Genomic DNA, 24,989 nt, shown 5'->3' with positions numbered 1-24,989 from the left:
AAAGCATTGTATGCTCAAATTTATACATCCTTTGTGCTATATTTTCTATTTCCTGTCTTTTGGGAACAAAATGGTTTTTACAGGTATACACCTATCAAATATTCATATTGTACACCTTACATATATACAATTTTGTTTTACCTCAGACTGAAAGCTCCGTTAAAAAAACCATCTTTTAGACATGAAGATGACATTGAGATACTTTCTCTTGACTCCAGTGTTTTCTCTACTTCTGTCACCATATTTTCCCTAGCATATTTAATGCATGAATAGAGGTGTTCAATAAATTTGACTCATCAATATTTTGTTTGCAAGTTATTGCCTAGAGCTCTGATCAAGACACTTTTCTTAACTATAATTTTCCCTAACTTTATTTATTGACATATAGTTGATTTACAATGTGGGATCTTTGCTATACAGCAGTGACTCAGTCATACACATATTTTTAAAAATATTTTTTTCCATTATGATTTATCACAGGATACTGAATATAGTTCCTTGTACTGTATGTAGGGCCTTGTTTTTATCAAAAGTTATTTAAATTCAACAACCTGGGGTCTGACTTTGCCTGGTCCTTGCTCAGCACAAGTAGAGATGCTTAAGATCATCCTTAATAATAGATGAGAACAGTATTGAAGACCTGAGCCAGGAAATCTCCTTTTATCACATGACACAAAGTCCACAGTCTGGTGTAAAAGATACAGATAACAAAATGTAAACAAAATTCCTATTTTAAAATGTAAATTTCCTCAAAGCTTGATTTTTTAGAGTCTGTTGATACTGATTCAGGCTTACTGTTTTCTTGCAGAAGCAAGAAATTTAGCTCCCTGACCAGTTTTCTTCTCAGGCAGGCCTGCTGTTCAGTCTTACAGACATTCCCCTTATTTAAAAAAAAAAAATTCCTAGATTTCTACATTGAATTTTGTTTCATACCACAGTGTATTTTCATTCACTTTAGACTAAAGAATCTCCCATTTCTGAGAACATCTCAGATACCTAGGAGATCTCTTAAGGAAAAAATCTTTGGTATATACACATCAATTTGAATTTTCCTTAGTCTACACAGTAGGTAGCATGAAAAATGCTAATCCTTTTTTGGGGGGTGGGGGTAGCTTATAAAGACAGAATCACAGTCTGCATTTTTTTAAAAAAAAAAAAATAGGATTTGTTTGTTTTTTTAGCCACACCAAGCAGCAGCTTGCAGGATCTCCCACCCCAGGGGCAGCAGAAGCTGGCAGTCCTAACCACTTGACCGCCAAGAGTTCCCCTGAAGTTAGTTCTTTAAACACTTCCTTAGCAGAACCTTTTCCCTAGCCCTTTGCAGAATTTCTAGCATTTCTTCAAACATTAACCTGTAATAAGACAACTTTTTACGATCTCTTTAATGCTAAGAGCCTTAAGTGAAGAGGCTAAGAAACCAAAAACTGCTTGACAGAAAGTAAGTATACCATTTCACCATTCTCATAAATAATAGAACTGGAAATCATGTCTGTTATTAACTATGTATGACCCAAGTCTTCAGGTTTTTTTGTTTTCTCTTAACAGTCAACTATTATGAATTTTTCTGCTAGGACAGTCAGACATCAGCATAGTGAGAAACATATTTATCCCTTTCCAGGGCCAGTCTTGATAAATCAAATTTGGGCTGATGTATGTTACAGTGGCACTAGGCAAACAGTCGATTCAATGTCAAAGGCCACAAATAAGAAGTTCAGGAAGTACCTAATTGACTTGATAAGGAGAGGAAGAAGCAATCATATCTTAAATGCCTGTATATATTTTGCCTCATCATCCCTATGGTATGAAGCAATTGGATTACAAATTTATGGTTGCCCCATGACAGAAGCTCAAGGCCTAAGAAATCTTCCAGTATTAAAAAAAAAATCCTCCAAGATATTTCCAGAGAGGCAATAAAAATGCAAAGGCATTCCTATTCACAATTGTTGGATGAATTAAGATCTATCACTGAACTCTATCAATTTTAGAGGTGGAAGAGTACTTAGAAATGATGAGAAAAATGGAACTGAACAGGTTGACTTTCTCAAAGTTTAAATAGAGGGGTGAATACTCGTTTTCTGGCTTCCAATTAAACATCTTCCTCCTCCCATACAGCTGCTATTATTTTTCAAGCAACTCTTCCATTTTGAGTGAAATGTCATTTCAAGGGACAAAAAATTACCTAACTGACAACACAGGTATTTCTTAGTGAATGCTGACAAGTCTTTGCACAAGACTTGCACAAGTCTTTCTCAAGCTTTCTTCCCCTTCCCCAGCACCCTGCTATGACTCACAACACAGCACGACTGCTACGGCAGTCACCTAAGTTTCTCTTCCAAGTGGTCTTGTTGTACCCCTGGGGTACTCTTCCCTCTCGTCTCCCTTGTTTTTGTTTTTAAACCACTCTATTTTCCCCACAATATAAAAAAATAACAGCTCTCTGAAATCATTTTTAATAAACTGGCAGTGATTCACTGTACGAAAAGATTCAAATATCTCCCCTGGGACGGGGATGCTACCATGACTGCCTCACAACAAGCATGATCAAAAGCAAAGATGAGACCGGATTCGAGGAGCAAGAGTCGGAGCAAGCTTCCAGGCTCACAGACTGTAGAGCCTGGCTGCAGATAGTCTCTTGGGGGCTGGCAGGCAGCAGAAGACACAAGAAATGTTAAGACATCCTCAGAGGACGGGGCGCGGCTGCTGGGTCATGAGCACCTTGAAGCGTTTCTTAATGGTGATTCGGTGTCGAGAGTATTTGTCGTCTGGGGAGAATCGAGCAGGGTGGGCCGAGCACGTCTGCTGTCCCATAGGATCAAGCTTCTGCTTGAGGAGGAAAGAAAGAACATAATCTCAGCATTGGAATGGTGGGGAAACCCAATCCCTAGCCTCGAAAGGGAGATGGAGCCTGGGATGGGGAGCTCAGTTCAGTTCAGTCGCTCGGTCGTGTCGACTCTTTGCGACCCCATGAACCGCAGCACACCAGGCTTCCTTGTCCATCGCCAACTGCTACCAAACCCATGTCTACCCAATCACCAACTGGTACCAAACCCATGTCCATTGAGTCGGTGATGCCATCTAACCATCTCATCCTCTGTCTTCCCTTTCTCCTCCTGCCCTCAATCTTTCCCAGCATCAGGGTATTTTCAAATGAGTCAGCTCTTCGCATCAGGTGGCCAAAGTATTGGAGTTTCAGCTTCAACATCAGGGGGCCGCGCAAAAACAGTAAACATGAAAACCGCAGACGCGACGGTAAGATCTAGAAGCCACGCATTTCTGCTTCCATTAATACCACGCGGCTTCTGGAGTTTCTAGCCCCGCCCCCCTCCCGCCCAAGCAGCTAGGCAACTCACTGGCTCCTCACTACCGCTCCTTCCAAGGACATGCATCGCTAAGCTCACATTCAGCCCGTTTACCCGTCTCACCTTCAGCGTGTAGACCCGCTCTCCTTGCTCGTTGAGGTAATACTGGAGAAACATGACCACACTAAAGCAGTACGTTCCAATTCTGTCCGCAGCTGCCTCTAACTGAGGGCCTCACGTGTTGGTCAATCTCCTTCCTGTACAGCCGGAAGTCTCGCTCTGAAAGCACGCCGGGAAATGTAGTCCAGTTTATTTAGACTTTTCTCCAGCCGGACAGAAGGAGGCGCACTAGCGCAGAACTTGACCAGTTGCAACCCAGTTGCAATCTTGTAGGAGTTGTGAGACACGTGCAGTATACCCACTGTGTGCCTGGTACTGCTAAGGAGAGGGGGGGTAAGAATGGTTATAGATTAAACATAACTGAATAGTATCCTGTTTTTATCTCACGATGCACATCCATTTCAGAGGCAATGAGTTTCTAGTACCTGCAGCAATAAGGGCTCCAGGATCCAGAGCCCCTTTTACCTTAGGAAAGAAAGAAGATTTTCTTCCTTCCCCTATTGTACATCCGGTTCTCTCGCCCTGTTTCAAACATTGGCGGAAAACATGCACGATGGGTATTCCATATTCTGCACAGCGAAAAGAGCGTGAAGTTATTTAACGAAACCGGTGAAGCATATTGTAGTGGTCGACCCAAGATTCAAACTCAGGTCTCTACCACAAATTCAACTTTCTGTAGTGGTGAGTAGCTAATAATAGCGTAATAAATGCGCCTCTTAGAGGTATGGCGAATTTTTTAAAGAACGTACAAAAGATTCTGGTTTAAAGAAATGAAAATTGGAACCCGAATATCATTAACCGAGGTGGTCATTGCGGTGTGATTTATAATGGCGAAAACATTGCAAGATACGTTAGCTTTATAACCAGAAAAACCTAAAAGTTGTTTTTTTGTTTTTTAAGTATAGTTTGTGTTTGCTTGTAGTTGTATCATGTATCTCAGTGAGGATTCAGAATAAATCTGGTTTCCTCTGGCATAAAGAGCTCAACTTTGTTCCAGAAGGAGTGGAGGGGGACTTGCTGTGTAGTCCATTTTAAATAGTTTGACTTTTGAACGGTCCTGATGTACTACCCATTTTAAAAATTAAAATTATTTAACAAAATTTAAAACCACAAAAATACTTTAACAAACAAACAAAAAAGACTTTTGGGTCTTGGAATTTTACTCTGAGTGGCAGTTTTTGATTAAGTGGGAAGCTTTTCAGCCCAGGGTGAGGCTGAGCCTTCTGTGGACTGCAGAGGTGATGGTAATAGTCTATTTGGGAACTGCAAAACAGCTTTCTAAGGAAATGTTATGCTTACAGCAAATCAGCACCCTTGATATTGTGAGACAACCCTAATTTGAAACATTCTGTTCCCTTGACCCTTAAATATACAGACTATGTGCTCTGATTTTGGTTTAGAAAATACAGCAAATATTGAATTGTCAAGAGTTTGCCACAGTCTGCTGTTAATAGGAAGTCAGGTACAAAACTGGGTGGAATTGAAAGGCACACAAAACTAGATATATTGGTGAAGAAGTGTATAGGGAACCAAGATGTAAAACTATGTGGTTGGGAATCTGAGAAATAATTTGCAAGTTGTCCTGAAGAGATACACAATTGTGTCACCATACTCTGGTTTGGAGGGAATTTCTGGTTTACCGCCTACATACCAGAGTCTTTTGTGGAATATCTCCCTAACCTCACCCCATTTCCCCCTCCCCTCCCCCTATTGTAGAATACCTTGAGTTCTAGATTCTAGTTCTGTTTTGATTTGATCTTTACCCTCCCTTCCTTGGATCCCTGTGTTTCTACTGGAGGTTACCCTCTGGGTCCTGGACCTGCCTGTCTCATTCTGGAGGCTTCCAGACAGCCACAGTTAGTGCCCAAACCTGAAACGATGTCTTCAGATGGAGGTGAGTCTGCCAGTAGGGGAGGGTCCCCTGCCACCAGCTCCCTCCTTGGAGATTCAAAACTTGACACTTTACCTGGCGAGGAGCTCTCAGGGCTGACCTAGAGGGATGTGAGAACGCCAGACACCATGAGAGGCGTCACACTGGGGGAGGAGATGGTGCTGGGGAGGAGATGGGCTGGGGAAGGATCAGAGCAGATCCTGGCAGCTCTGCTCTGATCTGGCAGATCAGAGCACCTCTGAGCAAAGTGCTGAGTAGAGAGAAGGGATGGTAGTTAGCAACTTGCTTCTCTGGAAGAGGGATACCTTCAACATGTGTTTGTATGGCAGGGGCAGGGATGTGTGCGGTATGAGGGACACGGGGTTTCCAGGGGAAGGCCCAAATTCTGGTGTCTTCTTTAGGCAATTGGAGGTTGCTCTAGAATTTTGCCCTGAGAGAACTGATCTGGGGCCGCTCTCAATCTTACTGGGTGTAGCGAGTGGAAGCTTGTCTGGAGAACTGTTAAGTGGGGCCATCTGTTGCCAAGTCCGTCGAGAACTGTCCTCCCGGAAGCTAGATGAGGAGGTGCAGGCAGTGCCTCTGCTCGGAGCCTCCTGGCTCCTTCCAGCCCCGGCGAGGGCTTCTCTTTCAGTGTGGGGAGCAGTTTTCCTTGCTTTCCCAGGGTCAGGGGAGGTGGGTCACTCCAGCAGGGATGAGGACTGGGGCTTCCCTGAGACGCTCTGACTTTCTGCCTTTTGTGGAACTCAGGCCTCAGACCCATTTCACTGTGTTCCGTTCTTCAGGGAGTATTCCCGGTCCTCTGCTCTATGCCTGAGGTGAAGAGTCTGCTCATCTTCCCTGTCTCCTTCAATGGTCAGGAAGCAGCAGAAGCTGAACCTTGTTCATTTGCCAGCAGAATAATCTATCTAAGAGGGGGAGCAGAGCAACCTGAAATTAGGCAGACGATCTATTATTATGGAAAGTCCTAGGAGACACACGTCCTGATTAAGTGCACGTTTTAATATATTTATCCTTGGTCTCTTTGACTTGAGTCCACATAGCCCCTGAACTGTGTCTCAGACTTCATGGTCAGTGCCTTTCAAAAGTGGACCCTAAATTTCTGACATTAGCAGTTTCAAGCAGAAGGATCACAGATAACATTTTAGTATGTCCAGCATCTACTTAAAGCTCTGGACACCTCCCTCCCCACATGGCCCTCCCTTTACCCATTTCCTGGCTCTTATCTCTAGTCATTCCCCGCTGTTTAGAAACAAAATTTCTGGGAACAAAAGCTCTAACCCACACATCCCCTCCTGGGAAGAGTGCTTCTGTGAGTGGTGGCAGGGACCAGAGAGAAGCTGGGAGCAGGGTCCTAGGGTCCAGGTGGCATGACTGTGTTTGGAATGTACCTGTACGCTGGGTGGCATGTGTTATGGAGTGTGAGCTCGTGGGTCCAAGGTCACTGCAGCTTCCCTAGTGCAGTCATTCTCAACAGGGAGTAAGGGACATCAGAAACACTTGGGGGACATTTGCAAATATACGCGTTCCCACGCACTCACTTGCTGCGAATCAGTGCTCTGCTTCTTCAGGGACTAGAGCAGAACTCAGATGACCTAGCTCTTGGTCTCTTTTTCTGCTACTCTATCCCCTCTTTTTGTCTCTACAGCATCTCCGTTGCCAGGATCGGACATGACCATGAATCCTGGCACCGCCCTGGCTCCTTTCACTGCACTTCCCTTCCCCCAACCTGCTCCTGGCCCACCAGACCCACCACCGTGGGAGCCACCCTCGCAGCCCCCCATGCCTTCAGCCTTCTCTCCAGGCAGCACTCTGGTGCTCTCTGCTTTCCCCAGCCCGTTGCTGGTGACCGGGGATGGGGGCCCTGGCCCCAGTGGAGCCGGAGCTGGCAAAGTCATTGTCAAAGTCAAGACAGAAGCGGGGTCAGCTGAGCCCTCTCAGACTCAGAACTTTATCCTAAGTCAGCCCGCCCTCAGTTGGATTGCCCCTGCCGCTCCCTGCGGGGGTCCTGAGGGTCCTGCTGCTGGGCTCCTGACAGCCTCTAATGTGAAGACCCTTCTGCCCACTGAGGCTGTGGGGCTGAACCAGGAGGGTGTCCCACGCCTTCCTGCTCAGGCTCCACCACCAGCCGCCCAGCTGGCACCCATCGCACCCCCAGAAAAGGCTTGGCCAGGGCCACAAGGGACAACCGGGGAAGGAGGTCCTGCGGCCACCCGAGCCAAGCCCTCGTTGGGTGACCTCTCCCATACCTCCAAGGGTGTTTATGAGAACTTCCGGCGCTGGCAGCGCTACAAAGCCTTGGCACGAAAGCACTTATCCCAGAGTCCTGATGCAGAGGCCCTTTCCTGCTTTCTTATGTAAGTGGGGAGATCGAAGATTCATTATCCTAGAGGCTTTTAAATGAGGAGGGTTTGGGGATGGACAAAGCGGTTAGGCTATTTAGGGATACTTGAGGGCAGGTCGTGAGGGTGATGAAGATGCTGTGAGAATTAAAATAACAATGCAACAAACCTCTTTACCCATGTGCCAGAGGATAATAAGCCTCAGGTGTCTTCTTTCAAGTGATCTTCACAATCCTACACGTATAGGCAGGCATTTTTCTGGTCATCCTCATTTATGGATGAGAAGGCTAAAGCTCAGAGTGGTGATCGGAACCCAGGTCTCTGATAAGGAGTGCCAGGGCCCTCTTGTGCTATTTTACTACCTTTTTTTTTAAAAATTATTATTTATTTTGGCCCGTGCTGGATCCTCGTTGCTGCGAGAGCTATTCTCTAGCTGGGGAGAGTGGGGGCCACTATTCAGTTGTGATCAGGCCTCTCACTGCTGTGGCTCTTGTTCAGAGCACGGGCTCTGGAGCAGGCTGGCCTCATTATTTGCGGCTCCTGGGCTCTTGAGCACAGCTCAAGAGTTGTGGCCATCAGGGCTTAGTTGACTCGAGGCATTTGGGATCTTCCCAGATCAGGGATCGAACTGTGTCTCCTGCATTGGCAGGCAGGTTCTTTACCTCTGAGCTACCAGGGAAGCCCTTAATTATCTTTTGACATGGAGTTGAACTGTCCAAACTGACTCGGATGAGGAGCCCTGGGAGGGGTGGATGGTGTGGTGCCAGGCCAAGGAGCTCATGGGCCACCCTATCTACTGTCCTGTTTTATTTTGTTTCAGGGTTTGGGGCCATACCTAGCAGCTTGTGGGAATCTTAGATCCCCATCCAGGGGATTGAACCAGGGCCCACAGCAATGAAAGTGCCAAGTCCTAGCCACGGGATGACCAGGGAATTCCACATTCCCTGTTTTATTAGAAGTCAAATTGAAATAGGGAAGTGGCAGAGCTCACTTGGGCTCCCCTGGTGGCTCAGATGGTAAAGAATCCACCTCCAATGCAGGAGACCTGGGTTCGATCCATGGGTTGGGAAGATCCCCTGCAGGAGGAAATGGCAACCCACTCCAGTATTCTTGCCTGGAGAATTCCATGGACAGAGGAGCCTGGCAGGCTGCAGTCCGTGGGGTCAAAAAGTCACACACGACTGAGAGACTAATACTTGGTCTAGAGCTCACTGATTGGTCAAGGGCTGGGCCCCACCACTTACTAGGTGTGTTATCCTGGGTCCTGGCACTAGTTTCTTTGCTGTCAGCTTTCTCATCTAGAAAGGGGATGATCACTTACCTCACAGAGCTGCTGAGATGAAACGAGTTACTGGATGTGAAATGCTTATCAGAGTGCCTAGCACAGAGAATGCCTCAGCAAATGGCAGCTGCTATTGTTGTTATTGTTATTATAAAAAGGCAATCTAGAAGAGAAAAAGAACTCACAAAAGGCCAGAATATGCGGAGTGGATGCTTGGCCTGGGAGCCCAGGGTCACGGGCTGTTAATGTTTATAAAGCAAAGTCATTAACCATCTGGGGAATTTTCTCTTCTTCCCACTAAGAACTCTGCCTTCCTCAACTGCACTGCACTCTCAACATTTTGTGTAAACCATCATATAACAATATGCCGCCTCTCGCACTTAACCTTTGGGCTTCTCAAGTGGCACTAGTGGTAAAGAACCCGCCTGCTAATGCAGGAGATCTAAGAGACGAGGGTTCTATCTGGGAAGATCCTCTGGAGAAGGGAATGGCAATCCACCCCAGTATTATTGCCAGGAGAATCCCATGGACAGAGGAGCATGGTAGGCTACAGTCTGTGGGGTTGCAAAGAGTTGGACGTGACTGAAATGACTTAACACATACATCTCTTACTGGATTTGAAAAAAAAAAAAGAACATCATGTTCCTCCAGTGGCTGAACCCCTAAGGGAATCTCCCTTTCCTTCCTGACTCTGGAGTGAATTATTCAAAAGGATATCCCAAAGTCCTTGGGGGTAGATCACTCTCCACTTTCTCCAGACAGCTCTGGGTGTCTTAGAGCCTGGGAATCTGAATTTCTAACTCCTGGCCTATTTCTGTTCCCTATGTTCAGGGGCTCTGGGCAGGGTCTCCAGACCAGACCCTCTGCTACAGTCACCTGGGAGGCTGATAAAATGCTCAGTCCAGTGATTATGGGGGTGCTGGGATCCATGTTTATAACAAGCTTCCCCAGGTGATTCGAGGCACAATAATGATTGAGGACTCACAGGAAGTCAGAAAGGCAAAAATAAATGGCAAAGAGCTCAAAGAGTATTGATACTTGATTGTGAGGGGGTATCCTGGAGGCAGAAAAACGCTTAAAAAGCAACAAGTAAAAACACCTCACAGCCTTTAATTAGGTTCATTTGAGTTAGTGAGTGCCTTTTTTTTTTTTAAATGTAAGAGCCTTGGGCAGGGTTCAGCTTACTTTACAATGAATAACCTGAGTGCTTTCTTCCTTGTGTTTGGTTAAAGATAGTACTGTGAGAATTCAAGGTAGTTGATTTTAGAAGCGGGGGAGAAGAACTGTTTGATTTTCTGTGAGGACTGTAAATTTCAGTGGGAAGAAAGACCAGTGTGGTAAACGGCTGGCTGGAGGTTGGGGGTCTGGAATCTAATCTGCAGTGGGATGTGACAGGGACCTGGAGATGCCTGCTCTGATGAGGGGCAGGGGGTGGGGGTCAGGGCAGGTGGGTGGCGGGTACACTTGGAGACTGTGACTGACCCAATGGGGGTTTTAGCCCAGTGCTTCGTTCCCTGGTCCGGCTGAAGCCCACGATGACCCTGGAGGAGGCACTGCCAAGGGCTGTGCAGGAATGGGAGCGTACTAGCAACTTCGACCGGATGATCTTTTATGAGATGGCAGAAAAGTGAGTCCCGCAACCTCATCCTCTCTGGGGGTGGGGTGGGGGTTCTGCGTGGCTGAGGGCAGGCAAGAGAGGCTTGGGTCTGGGCTGTGGGTGGTGGTGGTCACTGGAAGGGATGCTGGAGGAGGGGTATAGACTAGCAGAGGGCCTCCTGAATCCTCGCTGCTTCCCCCGCCATCTTGACTCTTGGGTCTTTTCCATTCTATCTCCTCTTGGAAGCTGTCCCTTCTCCAGATCTTGAGTTATGTGGGCGCTTTGATACTGAAGCTCTTAGGATGGGATTGGATCCCAGTTGGCGTAAAAATCCCATGCTGAAGGGAACCTAGTGATGAAGAGGTTTAAGGCCTACTAGGCAGGTTCTTTCCACCTCACTGACCAGGTAGCACCTTGGGGTCACCACTCCTGTGGAAACAGTGGCACAGGAATCGTTTAGCCCATTGCCTCAGGGAAGGGCTTTTTCTGAAGGAGGTTTGTCCGGGGAAGGTACTGGATGTCCAGGATGGTCTTCTGGCTCATATCCCCCATGATAATCTCCTTAGTTAAAAAAGTAACTCAGGAAAATGAGCCCTATCCTCCAAGCTTGGCTATCATTTTCTCCCTGGAATCTTCTGGACTGAACTTCCTAGATTGACCCTTCTGGGACCCTAGTCCCAGCAGCCTCAGGCCTCCTGGGTCGCAGCACTGCCTCCTAGTGGGAACTTCCTTGAATTGCAACTCAGGCTCTGCTTCAGGAATGCAGCCATTCTTTTTGGTGGTAGTCAGGGGCAGATGAGGCCTTGAGGAGGGGATGGATCTTGCCAAGTGTGGCACAGGCCTGACTGAATGCAACAAGCCTTTATTAATCGGTATACCCTCGATGTTGAGTGGGATAGGGTATGAAAAAGCCATGATTCTGTCCTGTAAAGCTTACAAGCTCTAGATTCTTTTCTTTTTATTAAGATTAGTTTCTTAATAAGCTTTATAAGTGACAACTTCAGGGAGAGGGGCTATGTGGTGACCTTGTGAGGGTTTTCCAGAACTGTTATTCATTCGGCCGTCTGTGAGCAGATCCCCTGGGTTTTTAATGAATCATGGTCTTCTCAGCACTGCCTGGGCCTTCTGCACCCCCTGCAGGTTCATGGAGTTTGAGGCTGAGGAGGAGATGCAGATTCAGAACACACAACTGACGAGTGGGCCCCAGAGCCTGCCTCCGGCAGCCCCTCTGAAACTTGATCCTCCAGGACCACCTGCCCCTGAGGTTTGCCAGCAGCCAGGTAAGACCACCCAATGCCAACAGGAGCCCGTGGGCCAGGAGCTCAGAGAGAGTCACACAGAAGCCAGTCACTTCCATCCAGGGGGTGGCATGTGATGTTCCAAACAGGAGAGGCATAAGTTCCCTTTGTCCCAAACTAGATGTTGATCTTGGCCAAGTAAACCAATGGCTCTCTTACTGAGACTGTAATTGAGGCACATGATGCCTCATCTGCCTAACAAATGAGGGCTGGACCAGGGGGCTTTTTGGAATTTCAGGGGTTCTTAGAGTCCTCCTCCAGATTCTCAGACTGTCCAGCTCCTAGGTATTCTCCCCTGGCTGGTACTGTTGTCAGGTCGGCCAAATCCAGTCTGATCCATCTCAGTGTACCCAGGTCACCGCCCTTACAAGTGGGGAGTGGGGGTGGGAGGGGGTGGGAGGCAGGAGCTGAGGTCTCAGCACTGCTTCCCATTTCTGCTTCCCGCCTTGCCCATCAGTGTACATTCCCAAGAAGGCGGCCTCCAAAGCACGGGCTCCCCGCCGGCGGCAGCGCAAAAGCCAGAGGCCTCCGGCCCCTGAGGCCCCCAAGGAGATCCCACCAGAAGCGGTGAAAGAGTACGCCGACATCATGGAAGAGCTGGTGGGGAGCCACTTGGCCCCTGAGGAGTCAGATGGGAGACAGGAAGAACAAGAAGAGCAGCAGGAGGAAGGGATATATCCAGATGCTGGTCTTCTGAGCTATATCGATGAGCTGTGTTCTCAGGAGGTCTTTGTCTCCAAGGTGGGCTAGCCCAAGAGGTGTGGTTTCTAGCAGGTCCTAGGGTGGGAACTCCAGGGAACATCTAGGGTTTTGCCAGAGGCCTTTGGGGACTAGACTCTCTTTGGTGCTGAGGAAAGTGTGTAGCTGGTGGTTTCCAACCACCCAGGTAGAGGGTGGTGAGTGGGGAGGTGCATGACTGCCTCTTGGTTCATGTTACCTCCTCTCAATGACTCCCATCACTTTCACTTCTGTTCCCCAGGTGGAAGCAGTCATTCACCCTCAGTTTTTGGCAGATCTGCTGTCCCCAGAACAACAGAGGGATCCCTTGGCCTTAATTGAGGAGCTGGAACAAGAAGAAGGACTCAGTCTTGCCCAGGTAAACCTGGGAGGTAGAGAATATCAGAATGAAAAACTTACATGGCTTCGCCTAACCTTACATTGTCTTGGATGATGTGGCTTCTGGAGAGGGACAGCTTTAGAATCCAGCTTTGGGTGTAGAACAAGCAGACGAGGGACCATGGAAAAGGGGAATTTAGGGCTCAAAGCATGGCAGGAATAAGACCCAATAAGGTGGAGAAAAAGAGTGGTGGTATCTGGCTTTGATGCCATCACTTAAGCCACTTGCTTGTACCCCCGTCCTGCCTAAATACCACCTCCTCCCACCCAGCCTGCTACCCCTTCTCACAACCACATATAGAACAGTATTTGTCCATTCTCCTTCCAGCTGGTCCAGAAGCGACTCCTGGCCTTGGAAGAGGAGGAGGATGCTGAGGCACCTCCAAGTTGCAGTGGAGCCCAGTCAGATTCAAGTCCTTCCATTTCTGATGAGGATGAAGATGGGGGTGGGCGGCTTCGGCCCTCACCTGGGCCTCGGGGGGCTGGGGGCTCCCTCCGTCTTGGAAAGGCTGCTTCTCTTGGAGAGCAGGCAAGAGAAGTGTCTGGTGGGCAGGAGCGGGCCCTACATGGCCTGAGGGTGATGGGCAGGGATGGGAACACCCTGCCATCCCCCAGTGGCTGGGGCCTGCAACTAGAACTTGCAGCTCCACAGGGGACTCAAGGGCCCCCGAGTATAGAGAGGGGAGGGTCTGGGGAGGTTACAAACCAGATATCTCCACTGCAGGATGACCTCCCGGGAGGTGCTGGGTCCCCTGGGCACTTCCTGGGCACTGACAGGACTTCTGAGACTCTGCCCCTTCGCTGGCAGGAAGGCCCCGAGCTAGAGCTCGTTTCCTGTTTGGATGTTGGACTTGCAGGGCTGGCTCCTCTGCAAGGACAGGGGTTAGGAAAGCAGACCCTGGGGCCGCAGCCAGGACAAGAGGTAGAGGGTATTGGAGTGGCTCCTCAGAGCATGGAGCCATCGGTATTGTCCCAGAAAGGCTCTTCAGAGGCCACGTGGGGAGATGACAGTGGTCTCCCCACAGTTCAGAGTTATGATCAGAACCCTTCACCTAGAGCAGCTGGGAATAGGGATGAGGCCCGGGCTTCTCTCAGCCCGAGGCTATGGCTCAGCAGTGAGATGGATGTTGTAGGCTTGGAGTTGCCCTTACAGATCGAGGAGGTCGTAGAGAACCTCCATGAGGGGGAATGTGTAACTGAGCCTCAGGGGGATGGCCAGGCACTGGGCTCTAGAAGCAGAATTTCCCTGGGCCCCAGAGAAGCCCTAGCACCTGGGGATGTGGGAAGCAGTGCAGTTCCCTGTGGAGACACGGATGCCACAGTTGCCCTAGAAGAGAGAAACTATTGTGGCCTGTCGGCACCTCAGACGGCCAACAGCCCGGCCTCAGAGCCTGGAAAGGACATGGCACAGAGCCCTGGGACTCTGCAGGATCCTGGTGATCTGTGGCCTGAAGATTGCCCCCCTCTGCTAGAAAGCAGAATTGGGGCCTCTACACTGGGGGCTTCTAAAGAAACCCTCCTGCCTGCAAGTCAAGGCAGTATCCTTTTCCTGGGGACCCAGGACACCTCCTCCTTTACTGAGGCCAGCCCAGAGGCAGGGAGCAGTCGCAATTCCATTTCTCCTCTGTTGGAAACCATGTATGTCAACCTACTAGACATCAGGGATGCCTGTGGCCTCCAGCTGGGAGTCAGCGAGGATATTTGCCCCCTAACGTTTAATTCTTATGACCCCCAAGGAGAAGGCAGGGAGAATACTGATTTATCTGAGCCTAAAGACCTTGCTCCCTTACCAGGGGATCAAGAATCTTCTGGCCATGAGAACCCCAAATCAGTACCTCCTCAGGGCCTTAGAAGCACTTCCCCCAGCTGGGGAACCAGGGATGCCTTAGTTGCGAGAGAAGCCTCTCCTGTTATTGAAGCATGCAGTTCAGTAGATGGGGCCAAAGTCGAGGAGGAAGAGGAGGAGGAAGACAAGGAGCTGTCCAACTTTGCCTACCTCTTAGCCTCTAAACTTAGCCTCTCGCCAAAGGGGCTTCCCCTCAGTTCTTGCCCTGCTTCAGGCTTGCTCGCCTCAGGGTGTCCTCGGGGGACCCAGAGAGCATCGCACTCCCTTGCTCCTAAGGCAACAGGCCTCAGCCAGCCTCCTGCTGCCAAGTCTGGGAAGCGAGCCCTAGTTGGAGGACCAGTCCCTGTTGAAAAGAGGCCTTTACAGGGAGATGAACCAGGGGCACCTGGGGCTCTGGGAGTGATTCGCACCTCCCAGCCTCGTAAAAGAAAGTGCGATGGTTTCTCCAAGAGCAGGAGGAAGAAACGTCGCAGCCAGTAGGGGGCAGCCAGACTGTCCTGTCCCACCTGCTAATCCCTGTGGGTGGGGGCCCCCCGGAGGAGACTCTCTCTCCCTGGCAGCCTGTGAACAGACACCAGACACTTGCTCTCAGCCCTATGTTGTTTTGTTGTTCTGTGCCTGGGGCAAATGGGTGTCACGCTGGCTAGGTTGGAGGTGGTCCCCTGGGTGAGAGGTTGGGGGAAGCACTTTTGGAAGTTGTATGAGAAAAAAAATAAAGCTTTTGTTGTTGGCAAATGCTCTCTGTGTGCCCTCACTTCTTTGCTGCTAGATGGGGTGAGATGCTGAAAAGGATGAAAGGAGGTGGGGGCGGCCTCAGATTTGATGGATCCAGATGGCTTTCCAGTCTCCAGCCTTACTGAGGTATCCTGATGAACCTGGGGCTGAGGGTCCTGTAATTACTTTATTCAGAAGCCTGGATGTGGTGTTGGGGAGTGCTTCTCTGGACATCTTGCCATGATCTGTCTCCCATAGAAGTCCCTAGATGGAAAATTGCTTCTTTTTAACCTGTCAGATTTCTGGGATAGATCTCTATTTCCTTAACCTAACTTATTTTCAAAATGGTGCCAAGACATACCACCTTCTATAGGAGGGGCCTATTCTTGCTCCTTGAAAGGCAGCTGGACAGAAGGGACTTCTATGTCCCCAATTCATCGTATGGCAGAAACTGGAGTGGCCGGTCTGAGCTGCAGGTAGGACGGCTGGGCCCTGATACAGCTCTCTGCCCCGACCACAGGGGGCATCAACCTTAGTATGATTATTAAATATGAAATGGTGTTCAGCTATTCTTTAATCTCTAATGAGAACAGAACAAGAGGGAACAGGCTGAAAAGAGGTTCAGGAGGAGGCCTGTTACAGGCTGTGGCAACAGGAGGGAAGACACCAGATCCACATGATCCATCCACCCCCAAGTGAGGACTAATCGGCTGTGGCCAAGAGATCTGACCTTGGGAACCTTCAGGGTCTTCCCAGGGCAGCCTGCAAACACTACTTCCTTTCCTCCCCAGCTAATGATACCATCAATGTGACTGAGCTTCGTTTTTTTTTTTTTAAATAGATATAGATATATATTTATATATAAAATAGTTTCTTACAAAATAAAACCAAACAAACGAAAAATGAAAACCAACTTAAAAAAAAAAAATCAACGACAATAATGAAAAGTCAAGCAGGACAGAGGTGGGCTTGAGGCCCAGGGGTGGCCCCTGGCGCGGCCCTGAGTCTGTGGGTGGGTGCGAGCTGGTGGGGCGGGGGGGTCGAGGTGCTCAGTCGCCCTTCTGCTTGGGGGCTTGCACAGTCCCGTTGGCCAGAGCGGTGGTGCTGCCTGGGGAGGAGGCGGGAGGTGTCTGGGAGGGGCGCAGGTAGGTGCTGAAGAGCTTCCCGTGGAGCGGGTGGTGGAGGGAGAAGTCCTGGAACTCACCTGGAGGGGAAAGGAAAGACCTGAGAAGAGGAAGAGGTGCCCGGCTCTCCTCACTGTCTCAAAGCCAAAGTACTGTCCCCTACCACCCTGGCTGTATTCTGGCCTCACCCTGAGGATGTCCTGATCCCCCCAAGCCGGCCACCGGCCCTGTGCTGCTGACACCCCGACTGCCCGCACGGGGCCTGCAGGGGATGACTCACAGAGGGAGAGGCCCTGGCGGGCCCCCGCCTGGCACAGCTCGGCATGCAGGGTCCTGGCAGCGGGGCGCGGCGAGCCGAGCAGCAGGTGCAGGATGGTGCTGAAGCCGTCCCTGTACAGCAGGCGGCCGGGGCCCTTGGCCTGCTCCTCAGCCTGCTCCTCTGGCTCCTCGGCAAAGAGCTGGGGGGAAAAGGGAGGCAGGTCAAGCTCTTTCCTTGGGACACTGCCCTGCATGTCTGTCTGACAGGCTCCTCCTTTTTTGGAATTATAATGGTCATAGCTGCTTCCTTCTACCTGTTCCCAGTGAGGCCTCAGCAGAGACACCCGGGCTCTGCGGTTCAGACAGTTTGGCACTGGGGTGGACACCAAGCCCCTACTAGCCAGAAGCTCCCGGGAACAGCTCACCGTGTGTGGGGTGAGCACAGGCACTCCAGGGTCGACCCCCACAACTTCCTGATACCTCAAAGGCCAGGCGAGTCAGCTCCTCCAGGCTCCTGCCCCCACTCAGAGCTGCCAATGCAAGGGCCACGTCTCGGAAGTCCACCAAACCATTGGCATCCTGGGAGGTGGGAGAGAACCCAAGGCAATGTAGGGACCAACCCCGTACCCGACCTCCTGCTCTGGATCTCGGCTCCCCGCTCTTCTCAGCAGGCAGGGGGGTGACCCCTGTCCTGGGTCTGCTTCCCCCGGAACAGTGGGCCCCAAACTCTCCAGGATTCCTGACAGTTCTCTCGGGTCATGGGTTCGCTCATATTATACCTCTTCAAGTCACCTGGTGACAAAGCTCTCCTATGAAGGGATCTCCCGGGAATGATGGAATCCCTCAGGTATGTTTCAGTTACCATCATTTCTGATATACAATCAGGGCATTTCAGACCCCAAGCTGGAAAAACTGGTTCTCTTCTGACTCTGGCCTATGTGGGAGAACTGGTCCAGCAAACTAATAAAAGGGGGCCACTGGCAAAATTTCTTACCAAGAAAAAAAAAAAACCTAAGGATGCCTGCTGCACTCTATCTAGGGGGGGACCAGGGCACCTGGGTTTTGGCTCTGCTCAGCTACAGGCTCTGAGAGGAAGCTCCTTTCAGGGACAGTCTGCCTCAGTCTGAGGAATCAGCACATCTGGGTCACTGTCTGTCCCTTCAGAGGATGTTGAGAAGCATGGTCTGCATCTCAGATCACAGAGAACTCCTTAGGACCATTGGGGGTTGTTCATAAACACTGCGGATCATCTGAGGTTAATATAATTCAACAGGACAACCTGGCTAAGTCCCAGGAAATATATGGTTCATCAAGATTCTTGAGAAAGTTCAGGAATCCTCCAGAGAAGCTCTGAGACATTTAAAATAAATCTGCCCAAGTATTACAGATACTTCTGGGTCTTAAACTCTCAACTGTCTGACCTGTCCAGTGTCGTCTCCTCCATGTCACCTTCCCCACCCACTGCTCACAAGGTCATGTGATCTCCTTGTGATCTCTCACAAGGTCATCTCCAGCATGTCTCAGAAATTTATGGATCTCACTGACCATTATTTCTCCATCATTCTTTCCCACAATGACTAAAACACTGCTCCTCAATGTATAAAAAAATGCATCTCCCAGGGGCCTCAGAAGATGTCTGTCTACCAACAGCTATTAGAGCATCCAGTCTCCACTCCAGATTGCCCATCCACACAGCCCCTGGGATACTGTCCTTAAAATCTTGAGCAGCCCCGCCCCTTTACCTGCTGGAAGTAGCTAAAGGCACCAGCCACCGTCTGGGAGTCAGAGAGCTGCAGCTGCTTGGCAAACTCTTCCTGACTGATCCTTCGACTCCGGCCTGGCTCTGTCCCAGCGTCTACACAGCCAGGGGACAGCCTACAAGGGAATGTGGTCGAAGGTGCAGTGCTGACTCAGTTTTCTTCCGGAAACACCACCCACCAGCACCTTGGCCCCAGCCCCAAGAATCCTTCCAGCACAGGTACATCTGGTATTTTTCTAAGAGGTACTCTGACTCACAGTCCCTGGAAAGCCATTCCTACCTTTGCCATTGGGGTTCTTACTTTTTTTTCCTCCTTCCTTTTACTCCATTATCTTTCAAAACATTCTTCTCATCTTCCTACTTTTTTTTTTTTTTTTGGACTTTTCTTCCTCCTACCCATTTTCCCTTTTCTCTTCTCCTTTTCCTCTTCCCCATACCCTCATCTCCAAGGTCACTTACCCAGCCTTCTGAAGCACTTTGCCCAGTTCCCAGAGCTGTGGCTCCAAGGCCACCTTCAGCCGGCCCACCACAATCACGGGCAAGCTCTCTACGAACTCACACTCTGTGGCTGGAATGCCCAGGGCCCTAGAGGATGAAGAGGGATGGGATGCAGGGGGAATGAGTTAGAAGATACATCTGATTGTGTTCACATATCACATTCAGTCCATCACTGATTCTGGCCGGCTGACCAGGGAGAGGAGATCAGGCCCCTTTCACTCTCCTATCGCTCACACATTAGCTATCCAATAGCCCTTCCCCCCGACCGCCTGCCTCCCCAGCTACAGTTTTGCTTCGAAACCTCACTCAGCGCTCCTCCCCACTCCTGTGGTTCCTCTGCCCTGTATATCTGCTTTTAGGAAACACCCTGTGGGACACTCACTGTGCCATAACCCTCTGGACATTGTTGGCATAGAGGGTGGGGTCCCTGCTCTCCTCCAGGCTGGGGCGGTATACAGGTAGGAACTGAAACACACACAGACACAGGCTTCTCATCAGGACTTCAAAGTCAGGGGCGACCACTCCCACCCTCTTCCCCTGAAGACCCCCAGCTCAGCCGATAGCTGCTCTCCTACCCCACCCCGGGAGTTATACCTCCACATCCACGATGCTGCAGGGCTGGGAGGCTGTTAGCCAGAGGACTTTGAGTCTAAGAGAAAAGAGACCTCAGATGCTCACCAATCTCTTAACTATGGGTACCCCCCCCAGCCCAAGGATGGGAGTGGCAAAGTTCTGCCCACTGATATAAAAATCAGCTACTAGCTGTAGTCAGCTGGATGAGTATGTAGCTGGGAGATAGAAGGGCCAGAAAGGTGGTAGGTGGGATAAGACAACACTGCAGGGCTCTGCCAGAGAAAGAAGTATAGGTGAGGGGTTTGAGGAACTACGAGAAGGAGCAAGCCTGGTGCTGTGGATAACCGAGAGAGAAAAGGTTGCAAAGTGAGTCAGAAGGCACCATAACCACAGCAGGAATGATTAGCAGGGATAGCTGAGGGCACTTTCTGATAATATCTCAGGAGATCAGAACAAAACAAAGGGACATAGGCAGCCCCTTCTCTAGAGTTCTCTCAGTTCCAGGATGAACAAGGGCAATTCACCTTGTCTGGAGGGTAGAAGACGGGCCATGAATTCTGGTGGTCCCCACTCCCCACCCTCACCCCCAGGAATACCATTACTCACACTCCAGGGCCCCTCCAAGCCCAGCTGGTAGTGTCCTGTGGGAGAAGCAGAGATGAGAGGAGAAAGGCATTACTTTTCTTCCCTGAACTGACTAATCCTCTCTGAGCAGAGGCCCGTGCGCCGACCCAGCCCCACCTCCACACACATATCTCGTGGCAGCACCAGCAGTTTTCACTGACAGGCATGCAGGGTGGACTTGAGCCTCCCTCCCCTAGACGGCAACTTACCAGACTGTTGGGGTAGCGGATGAGGACAGGCTGCACAGGCACCCCCGCGATGAAGGCTCCTAAATCCCATTTCCACCCCCACCCCCAAGGCAGAGGTTAGTGCATGGAGGCAGCTGGAGGGCATGGAGTACAGGGGTCTGGATCAGCTCCACAAGGAAATCTGGCTGTGCTCCATTTCATTTATAATTTCCTCTGACTCCTGGAGACTTTCCAGTGTCAGCTAGGAGGTTCTCTATCTCCCTCCCTCCCCTACCCCGCCACTTTTCTTGGGTTATTCCAGAGTCCCTCTCCATATATGGGGCTCCTTTCCTACAGCCCTCCCATCTACTGCTGCTTTATTCACCTGGTTTGAATTTCAGCAGAGCCTTCTTGTTGGAACAGGTACCCTCAGGAAAGAACAGTACCTGGGGGGTGGGGTGGGGATCAAGGGACCAGAATGAGGTGGGTGGAAGGGGAGACGAGGCAAGAGAAGCCTCTTCAGGAGCACATAAAATATGAGGAGGTCCTCCAACCTTTGACCCACCTGAGGCCACTTGCCTCCGGAGGTAGCCCGCCTTCGGACCTCTTCCACCACTCTGCGCCGAGAGGCTGGGTCATGCCTGGACACTAGGATGGCTTGGTTGAAGCGAAGAAGGGCTGGGGTAAAGACAGAAGTCAAGGAGTCACTTGGTTCTTCCCCAGGGGCACTGATACCAGAGCTCCCTGCTCCCTTCTAAGAACAGAGCTCAGAATCTAAATAGGCTGCTTCACAAATAATATTAATTTGCATTTCATTTGCCAGCATCAGTCGATATTGCTTCTAACTTCCCCCTTCTCCACCTGGGACCAGCTCTCTCCAGAGTCTGTCTTTGCCCAGAGTAGCCATCTCTCCCCTTCACTCCTCTTAATCTCTCACCTCCAATGACGGGAACGGAAAGGTTCTCAGCTCGAGACACAACCTTGGGCAGGTCACAGGGCAGCAGAACAATGGGGTCAAAGAAAGTAGAGTGAGGGGCGGCCACCAGGACGGGGGCTTGAAGGCGAGAGGCCCGCTGGCCCCGAACTCGAATCCGGAGGAAACCCAGCAGGAAAAAGAGCAGGCGGCTGAGGCCCAGCACCCCATGGTGGCACACAGTCCTGCAGGGCAAAGCTGGGCATCAGTGGAGGCAGCTATCCTGACTGCCACTCATCCCCAAGATCAGACACCCAGGAAAGCAGGTGCCCTTCTTCTGCCCTCTATCACCTGGCCAAGAGCCTAAAGTCTCTCGTTAGTCGGGGACATATCCGCATGCTTCATTTAGAGTTAAGGTCCTGGGTACCAGGGTCTGAGCTTGGCTGACTCATCTCACCTACCCAGGCTGGGTAGGAGAACTTCAGAACCCTCCTCCCTCATCCTCTTCTCAAAGAGGGAGCAGAATGGATAGCAGGGAAGAGAAAGGAGAAATTGGGTCTCCGAGGGCTGATCCCTCACTTACTTCCTCCATCCGGTAATTGGCTCCCGAAGCTGCTCCTCAGTAAGACCAGCGACTTGCAGCCAGGCAAAGGGCCAGAGGAGAAAGAGGACGATAAAGGCCAGAAGCACTCGGATGGGGGCCAGCAGTACCCCCAGGAGGCAGAACTGCAGAGGGTGGGAGAGAAGAGCCACTTCAGGGCTGCGAGATGCTCCCTAGAGGCTTCCCTCCCTCACAAGGATGGACCCAGGAGCAGAGGGCCATCACCCCACCCCTGTGGATCAGAAGATGAGCAGTGTGGGAACAGGAGACGGGACTGGAACCCAAGGTGGGACGAAGATACCCATAAGGGGAAGAGGATAAAAGATTAATAGGATCAGGGGCCTCACTTTCATGTCTCCCAGTTGGCCCCACCACACCTACAAAATTAAAAGGCTGTTAAGAGGAGTCAAGAATAACCAGTGTCAAAGGGCCCAGCACTATGTCTGGTATAGAGTAGGCTAGAGACAGATCCTCCTCCCCCCACCCTCTTCCATAAATAGATCCCACGTCCAGCAGAAACCAGGTGCAGAGTCCTTTTCACCGTGGGCCGGAAAACAGAGAGAGGTTCACTTTTCAGACCCAGGCCAGTCTCTAGTTCTGCCCAGCCGCACGCCCCCAGTTCTAGGAACTGGGGGGAGAAAGAGAGTTCGGCCTTACTCCACATGGCAGGGGTTGCCAGGGTGACTGGAGGGGCTGCCCTGGGGAACGTGCAGGTAAACAAACCGAGCTCCAGGAGCCGACCTCGGGGGAGATGAAGGCAACGGAAACCTTGGACACTCCCTTCTCACACCATCCCGCCGCTCCCCCAGGCCCGCGCGGCCCTCCACTTCCTGTAGCCAACCCCCTTCTTTACTGCCCTCCCCGCCCCCATCAAGAGGTGCTGCAGTGCGCGTGGAGGAGAGGGTAGAGCCGAGTGGGGGGGGTGCTGAAACGGCAGGGGGTGCAGGTTCCGGGCCCAGCAACCTCTTCCAAGTCAGAGCCTCGGAGAAGCACTCAGCACGCCTCTGCCCCCACCCCCGCTCTTCGTAGCCTCCAACTCCCTTCGAGCCCATCTGCATCCGCAGGATGTAATCCGCAGTCTCCAGGGTGCTCCATCTCCCCCACCCCTGGGTCCCCTGCAGTCCTCCAGGCTCACCTAGTCCATTCTCACACACCTTCAGCTTGCTTATCGCCCAAGCCCGCGTCCTCTCCAGGGCTCCTTGACCACCCCCGCCGCCCCCACGTGCGCACCCCGGACTCCCCGCCCGGCTAGCCTCTCACCCACCTCCTTCCTGGATCTCCATCCCCATCTGCGTCAAGGCTCTAAAAGGCCTCCTTTTTCTATCCGCGCGAGTCCCCCGGGCGCCCCCCGCCCACACCTTACCTTAACCCTCTGGAGGCGGGAGAGATGTAACTCGTGCACGAAAGGGTTGGGGGGCGCTGGGGGTCCGGGGGTAGGGTCGAGGGGGGCCCAGTCCCCCGGACTTCCCTGGCTCATATCGGCGGGAGAAGGTGGGAGGGCGGGCGCCCCGGCCCGGCCCCGACCCAGCCCCGGGCCCCTCTTTGCAGAGCAGCGGCTGCGCCTGCAGCGGCGGTGGCGCTCTGGCCGCGGCCCCGCCTGGTGCCGGGCGCCGAGGGGCGGGGAGCAGGCGGCGCGGCCGGGCCCGCGTTGTCAGGGAGCCGGCCGAGGGGCGGGGCTTCCAGCGCCCGGGTGCCCCTGCTCCTCCGCGACCGCAGCCGCGTCCGCAGCCCCTCGGGCCATTGTTACGAGGCTGCGGGTTGCGGGAGCGCGATGTCCGCCTGCGGGTTGCCCCCTGGCCTGGCCGTCCGTGAGTTAGCTCTGGGAAGACTCGGCCTCCGCCTCCCCGCAGGCCTCCGGCTCGGAGCCGGTTTAGGGCCGCGGGGAGCGAACGAAGCGGAGAACGCCCTACGACCCCGCCCGGGCGTGGAGGTCACCCTGCCAGCGCAGATAGGGTGGGGCCCTCCGGCGGGTGAGCGCGGAAGGGTGGGCGCGCAGTGCGCGGAGGCCCGCAGCTCCCGTGCGACGCGGCCCGAGCTGTCCCTGCGGGCTCCCGGGCCCCATCCATCTCTCGGAGGCCGACCACCTTTCCTTCCTGGTCGTGTCGACGCCATCGCGCGTGAACTTGAGCGCTCGCGCCCTCTGGCGGCCGCCTTCTGTCTCACAGCTCAGCGTCCGCGTACTACCTGCCTTAGGCAGGGCTGCTGTCGGTTGTAAGGACTCCTTGAGCCAGGCAGACTCGGGTCACAAACTCTTAAGAGCCCAACTAGACCTGGCTAGGGACGGGCAGTGAGAACCTGGAAAGCTGGGATACGTCTCTTTTTCCTGTCTTTCTATTTCTCTTTCTTCCTCTCTCCAATGCTTGAGAGGACAAAGGAATACCCTTCATCCCCAAACTCCAAACTATCTTGTTTAGTTCAGTCGCTCAGTCGTGTCCGACTCTTTGCGACCCCATGAATCGCAGCATGCCAGGCCCCCCTGTCCATCACCAACTCCTGGAGTCCACCCAAACCCATGTCCATCGAGTTGGTGATGCCATCCAACCGTCTCATACTCTGTCGTCCCCTTCTCCTGCCCCCAATCCCTCCCAGCATCAGGGTCTTTTCCACTGAGTAAACTCTTCGCATGAGGTGGCCAAGGTATTGGAGTTTCAGCTTCAGCATCAGTCCTTCCAATGAACACCCAGGGCTGATCTCATTTAGGATGGACTGATTGGATCTCCTTGCAGTCCCAGGGACTCTCAAGAGTCTTCTCCAACACCACAGTTCAAAAGCATCAATTTTTTGGCGCTCAGCTTTCTTCACAGTCCAACTCTCACATCCATACATGACCACTGGAAAAACCATAGCCTTGACTAGATGAACCTTTGTTGGCAAAGTAATGTCTCTGCTTTTCAATATGTTGTCTAGGTTGGTCATAACTTTCCTTCCAAGGAATAAGCATCTTTTAATTTTATGGCTGCAGTCACCACC

General features: G+C 51.5%; 3 protein-coding genes across 3 annotated transcripts; 1 reads left to right on the top strand and 2 right to left on the bottom strand.

Annotated features, from left to right (window-relative positions):
- Nucleotides 1-2,434: 2,434 nt before the first annotated feature.
- Nucleotides 2,435-3,562, bottom strand: NOP10 (NOP10 ribonucleoprotein). Its single transcript, XM_020904091.2, has 2 exons — nucleotides 3,423-3,562; nucleotides 2,435-2,820 (listed from the first exon to the last, which is right to left on the bottom strand). The coding sequence occupies exons 1-2, from the start codon at nucleotides 3,474-3,476 to the stop codon at nucleotides 2,680-2,682; spliced, it is 195 nt and encodes a 64-aa protein (XP_020759750.1). The 5' UTR covers nucleotides 3,477-3,562; the 3' UTR covers nucleotides 2,435-2,679.
- Nucleotides 3,563-3,906: 344 nt separating this feature from the next.
- NUTM1 (NUT midline carcinoma family member 1) lies at nucleotides 3,907-15,523 on the top strand. The gene is made up of 8 exons (XM_020904090.2): nucleotides 3,907-4,100; nucleotides 5,218-5,313; nucleotides 6,956-7,664; nucleotides 10,430-10,558; nucleotides 11,669-11,808; nucleotides 12,284-12,567; nucleotides 12,806-12,922; nucleotides 13,271-15,523. Exons 2-8 carry the CDS (start codon nucleotides 5,298-5,300, stop codon nucleotides 15,266-15,268), a joined length of 3,393 nt encoding a protein of 1,130 aa, XP_020759749.2. The 5' UTR covers nucleotides 3,907-4,100; nucleotides 5,218-5,297; the 3' UTR covers nucleotides 15,269-15,523.
- A 535-nt stretch (nucleotides 15,524-16,058) lies between these two features.
- Nucleotides 16,059-23,612, bottom strand: LPCAT4 (lysophosphatidylcholine acyltransferase 4). Its single transcript, XM_020904088.2, has 14 exons — nucleotides 23,383-23,612; nucleotides 22,002-22,144; nucleotides 21,443-21,663; nucleotides 21,071-21,183; nucleotides 20,891-20,951; nucleotides 20,548-20,606; nucleotides 20,321-20,355; nucleotides 19,736-19,790; nucleotides 19,524-19,606; nucleotides 19,103-19,228; nucleotides 18,627-18,759; nucleotides 17,365-17,463; nucleotides 16,907-17,084; nucleotides 16,059-16,706 (listed from the first exon to the last, which is right to left on the bottom strand). The coding sequence occupies exons 1-14, from the start codon at nucleotides 23,494-23,496 to the stop codon at nucleotides 16,552-16,554; spliced, it is 1,575 nt and encodes a 524-aa protein (XP_020759747.2). The 5' UTR covers nucleotides 23,497-23,612; the 3' UTR covers nucleotides 16,059-16,551.
- Nucleotides 23,613-24,989: the final 1,377 nt, after the last annotated feature.

Source organism: Odocoileus virginianus, chromosome 6 (assembly GCF_023699985.2).
Source record: "Odocoileus virginianus isolate 20LAN1187 ecotype Illinois chromosome 6, Ovbor_1.2, whole genome shotgun sequence".
In the NCBI taxonomy this organism is placed as follows: domain Eukaryota; kingdom Metazoa; phylum Chordata; class Mammalia; order Artiodactyla; family Cervidae; genus Odocoileus; species Odocoileus virginianus.
The sequence above is the reverse complement of the archived record's forward strand: the minus strand, read 5'-3'. Positions and strand labels throughout refer to the sequence as shown.